Source organism: Rana temporaria, chromosome 2 (assembly GCF_905171775.1).
Source record: "Rana temporaria chromosome 2, aRanTem1.1, whole genome shotgun sequence".
Classification (NCBI taxonomy): Eukaryota; Metazoa; Chordata; class Amphibia; order Anura; family Ranidae; genus Rana; species Rana temporaria.
The window spans coordinates 130,646,493-130,652,492 of NC_053490.1; the positions used below are offsets into that span (position 1 = coordinate 130,646,493).

The following is a 6,000-nucleotide window of genomic DNA, read 5'->3' on the forward strand; positions in this document are numbered from 1 at the left end:
TATCCGATCTGCTGGAATCCATCCCAGAGGAGATTTCTCCGCGGAAACAGATCCGCTGGCGTGTACACACCATAGGATCTATCCGCAGAAACCCATTTGCAGGGATTTATCTGCGGATGGATTCTATCGTGTGTATGGGGCCTTAGATTTAGACCAGCCATGTTAAAGTATGGCCGTCGTTCCCGCGTCGAATTTCAATTATTTTTTTTGCGCAAGACGTCCGGGAATACGAAAGGACGTAACGCACGTCGCCGTTCAAAAAACACGTCGGGGCGCCGTAATTTCGCGCAAAGCACGGCGGGAAATTTCCTAACGGAGCATGCGCAGAACGTTCGGTGCGGGAACGCGCCTAATTTAAATGGTACACGCCCCATTTGAATTAGGCGGGCTTGCGCCGGAAGCATTTACGTTACACCGCCGCAAGTTTACAGGCAAGTGCTTTGTGAATCAAGCACTTGCGCTGAAAACTTGCGGCGGTGTAACGTAAACGAGATACGTTCTTCACATGCTCAGTTGCGCTTCATTTTTAGGTATTTGTAGGCACTGCTGAGTTTGAAGACGCTAATCTGCTGATGGCCTTAAAGCGGAATTAAACTCTCTTATTTATACTTTACAGCTAAGGCAGCTTCTTCTGTTTGATCTGCAACTGCCATGGTGCTGCACATGTGATCAGTTACAACATCAGCCATTTAATGGTTTGACAGTTTGGTTGAGGACACAAGCAAATGTGACAGTTAGCAATCCCGGCATTCCATGAATGTAACAAACTGTTTTTTTAAATCTTTTAATCAATATGTTTAGTTCCGTTTTATATGATTTATTGCTGGGGCTTTGGGCTTCAGCAAAATGGCAGCCTCTGGCAAGAATAAACAGGAGCAATGCTGGAGGCAATTTATAACACGCGCTAATTTTGGCAGCATATATATTAATGTGGAATGTATGTTTCTTGCTCAAGAACTTTATTTTTTATCATGTTGTTATTGGTAAAGTCACGCTTTAAGAACAAGAAAGTGTGCTAATATTCTTCCAATGTAAGGCTGGCCATTCATGGTCGAATTTCAAAAGAATTTTCTTTTGAAAATCTGAAATTTTGTACGTTTTGTGATCCGATGGTGTCACCATTGATTTTGAAATTTGACCAACCAAGCCTTCAATTTCACCTCATGTTGCTACAGAAAATTATTTTTGTGGCTGGAAATCTTTTCTTTCAAGGAATTTTCTTTTCTGGCACTCATGCACATTTCTTTTTCTATTACATTTCTCGCAAAATTCTGATATTCATTTATTAGAAAATCGTTTGTTTTTCAAAAAGATTCCAACATGCTGATTACTCAAATTCGATGGCCGCACGAAAATCGGCTGTTGCTGTAGCCCACTAATGGTGTTAAATTAGAACAAAAATTCTATTTTGAAATTCGTTTATCTGGATGGTAATGTTTTTTCCTTAACAAAGTTGGAGCTGTATTTCATAAGCAAATGCCTTAGGCTGCGTACACACGATCAGTCCATCCGATGAGAATGGTCCGAAGGACCGTTGTCATCGGTTAACCCGATGAAGCTGACTGATGGTCTGATGTGCCTACACAACATTGGTTAATGAACCGATCGTGTCAGAACGCGATGACGTAAAACACAACGACGTGCTGAAAAAAAACGAAGTTCAATGCTTCCAAGCATGCTTCGATTTGATTCTGAGCATGCGCGGGTTTTTAACCGATGCTTTTGCATACTAACGATCGGTTTTGACCTATCGGTTAGGCGTCCATCGGTTAAATTTTAAAGCAAGTTCTCTTTTTTTTGACTGAAGGATAACTGACCGATGGGGCCCACACACGATCGGTTTGGACCGATGAAAACGGACCTTCAGTCCGTTTTCATCGGTTTGGACCGATCGTGTGTACACGGCCTCAGTGTTTGATATTTAGAAAATGTTCATAATTAAAAAAATATGTTAGTTAGTGGACTTTTAGTACTAAACAAAAGAATAAAGTTCATCCATAAAAAAAGAATGAGAGAGTGTTATTCAATAAAATGCTGAAAAAAAATATGAATAGTAACAGCATAAAAAGTGTGATACATAATGAAATTCCAAATTCACAATTGTTTTACCTTGTTTCAATTATTTCCCAAATATGCAGGTCTACTGGGTTGGCCCCATCATCGGTGGAGCACTCGGAGGTCTTGTTTATGACTTCATCCTCTTTCCAAGAATGAGAGGGCTGTCAGAGAGACTTTCAATCCTTAAAGGAGCTCGACCTGCGGAGCCTGAAGGCCAGCAGGAAGCATCAGGAGAGCCTATAGAACTGAAAACACAATCTCTATAAATGAAACCTCTGCACAATTACATAGTGACACACAAGCATTCACACACGCACACAATTTTGACCTAGTTAGCGTAATATCCGTCATGGAAAGTGTGTTGGGGGGTCGGGTTATACTTTGAAAGATGTTTCTTTTCTTACCAGGCTGTGGGTATTGTGTTGAAATAGAGGCAAATGAAGCGGTTAATGTGCTTGACTTTCTCATCAAAGTTGGGATGGGGTCGTTTAAAGGGGTCAAACAACTCAGGGGTAAAATATATTTATATCACACAGAAAGGTATTTACAGTTCAAACTAGAGGGATTCATCCTCCCTGCCACAAAAAATTTTTAGCACTGAAGTTGAAACCAGATGGTAATACAGCTCCTAAGTGCCTTATTAACATGTCAGCTATAAGCATTTAATTAGATGTAAAGGTCCCCATCAAACTTCCAAACCACCCGCTTAACTGTGCCTCTAATGCTGCTGTACATCTCAGACACATTATTTTCTTTATATTGCGTTTTACTTTTTGCTGGTTTAACGAAATGTTTTCTTTTTTGTGTTTTAAGAAGGTGGAGAAGAATATTGTACCAAAACCCCTTTTCTTTTAAAATGAACTCTATTAAAATATTCTGTAGGCATCTTGTAACAGGAAAGGCATTTCCCCCATTAACTTATACTTATGAAATCCCTTTGTGTGGTAATGTTTGCCCCATAATCTTTAACATAAAGACTTCCATATTTAATGCTGCTCAGGGTTAGTCATCCACCCTGTACATATTTTCCTTCCAATATGTAAGGGACAAATGGGGTTAACAACCCTTGATATAATTGAATGGCAGCTCCTTATTTTTAAAAAGGCTGGTATGGACATTTCATGTGCAACATCTGCCCTTTATTAAATGTTTAAAAACAAAAATACTATAACTGGAAAAACATGTCAACTGTCTTGGATTTCTCACATCCAATATATCTCTTGATCAAGTTATCTGTTTTAAAGCTGCTCTCTTCTTTCTTATACTGGTAATTAGTTAGGAACAAATTATATTTTAGTATGGAGAATGCAGCTTGGCCGATTTGTTTTATAAATAATGACATGACATGTTTCTTTAAACTTGATTAATGTAGCTAATATTATTTGGTTTGATCATAAATGCAATTGAAATTTGGGGTAAGTAGGTGTGTCTCTTAAAACTGAATTTCAATTTAGGTATATTATTATTTATTACCAAGCTGCATTGTGTTTAGGTCTGATCACATTGTTTATTAACTTAGCCCAGAATTCTACTTTGTGTTACATATTTCCTCAGAATCAGCACCTGCACAATATACATCTATGTGACATATATGTTTACTGAATGTGAGGTAATACAAAAATCATACTTCTGAATATATATATATATATATATATATAAAATCTATCCCCAGGGTGCATGTCAGTAAATAGGAACCTTACAGAAATATTGACATTTGGCACAGAGTGAAAAGTTTTTAAATATTTCAGTCCCAAAGTGGTTAGCGAATGATTTCAACCACAATATATACAACATTGGGCAGTTCAGAGTCAGAATCAGTGAAATTCTGCTGTATCTGGTGAATGCAATTTAAACGTGATGCATTGTAACAGGATAATAAATAAAAAAAAATTTAATTCATATCACCTATTTCATGTTCATGTAAAACCCCTTTGGGGCTTTTAAGGCTGCAACATGTTTAAAAGGTACCCTTTATTAATATAGGCATAATTACCGAAGCCAGTATGAACAGCAGTACGCTTATTACATTATATCTAATGATGCTGCGCTGACCAGCACTGTATAAGGTTTACAATCAATGTGCCTTTGCTAAACTGCATACAGATCTACATGGCATAAATGCTAAAAAATGTTAGATAGATTTCTGAAAAGAAGAATTAAGAAGATTTTATAGAAACCATTTACATAAGCAATATAGAATTAATTAATATAGCCATGATAACATTGACGGGGCAATACTGGTATCCGTGTTCATCCTGTTTTTGAACAAAATGGCTCCAGTGGAAAGTTTTAGGTTAATATGGGTATAAAGCTGAGGTGTCATATAAATATGTCCAACTAAACTGTAACTGCTGCACCTCACTGCTCGAAGCTAAAGCCAGAGTCAATTTGCATATATGGATGAGGCAGCGTGGCGTTTATATGTATGGGGCTTGGGTGGGTGATAAACATCTGATTCGTAAGCGAGTTGAAAGTAAATGTGCCTCTTCTACTTCTGGCACAATAGAAATATTAAATTTAATTAAGGCAGATACTATGTTGAGACCAAAGGCTACATTATATGGCTTCTATGTCAATGAATCCTACAAATAAATTCAGAGTATATATATGTGTGGCACTGGTAATGGTTGCAAAGCCAAATGGAGCAGGCCTGATATGTCTGCAAATTTTAAGATTTGCAAAGCATACAGTGCATTCTCAAGCACAATACCCTGGCATTTTCACTGCTTTGCTGTGGACGAATTTAGTACAACAAATCTTAATTTATATTAGTTTGCTCAGCATATCTTTCAAGTTCTGTCTAGTCTGCCTTTAGGAGCTTTTCAAATATCAATGGCAAAGGGAGCAAAAGAACAAAAAGTGACAAAATATGTTTATTTTTAAGTAAATAATGATATATTCAACACCAGGAATCACAGGTACAAGTATACCATCATAATTATCTGCATAAATAATTTACTTAATTATAAAATTTAATTCAAGATAAAATGCGATGTTTACAAATTTTAATATGTATATAAGTATAGTTAATTTTTGCATTCTTTCACTGTCAGTGTGGTCATTTGTTCACAAATTATGTATGATAAATAACTTGTGGAATCTCATTAAAGTTGGTTTTGACTACCTTAGTTTAAGTATTATATTAATAAACAATGTAAACACAGTAATTGCATAATTCAGTGAAGATAAAAGACAAATATTTCTGCATAAGAGTCTCTAGTCCTATTATTAGTATAGGTATTACATGTACATTACCTTTCATCTCTCTGGACATAATATATAAATATGTAAATATGAAATTCATATGTATATATGAGTGTGTATAAATAAATATACGCACACATACATACAGATATACATGTTTATTTTATCTGAAATTATGGGTTTTAACACAGGTCAGAGGGAGTTTTCATTTTATAGTTAAGTTAAAATATTATATCTTTGGAACCTCCATTAATAAACATCTAAATATTGAAAAACTGATTGGTGGTGATCTCTGAATAATATTCAGTGTATGTTTGTCATCTGAGACAGAAAGGATGAGAAGGCGGTAAAACTACAAAAAATAAAATAAAAAGTTTAAAACACACACCAAGGGGTTGTAACTACAAATCTGTTCACTCAATCTACAAATATTGGCTTGCAGCTACAGAAGTCAGATCTCTGGCATGACTGCAGCAAGTCTCCCTCTACTATTCAGAAGGGAATGGTGCATTGCACTGAGGAATGTAGCCAGAATTGAATGCAGAGGTGGAAACAGCTATTTGCATAATGAATGGTCTACAGACCTAAGAACAAGATAACTGGCATAAAATGCAGCGCTAGCAAAGAGCGCAGGATATTAGCCGACAAAATTTCTGGCAGGATTAATTTTCTTTTGCACTTAAACAGATAGAAGAAAATACTTTGAACAGTATATTTAACTGACCAGAAGGGAAGAGA

The 6,000-nt window shown here is 36.3% G+C and overlaps 1 protein-coding gene across 1 annotated transcript in view; it reads left to right on the forward strand.

The window, feature by feature from the left end:
• LOC120929509 (lens fiber major intrinsic protein) overlaps positions 1-5,186 on the forward strand; it is a 28,399-nt gene extending 23,213 nt beyond the window's left edge. The window contains exon 4 of the mRNA XM_040341045.1: positions 2,139-5,186. Within this exon, the coding sequence (XP_040196979.1) occupies positions 2,139-2,324 (186 nt within the window). The 3' untranslated portion in view covers positions 2,325-5,186. The remainder of the gene's footprint in view (positions 1-2,138) is intronic.
• Positions 5,187-6,000: the final 814 nt, after the last annotated feature.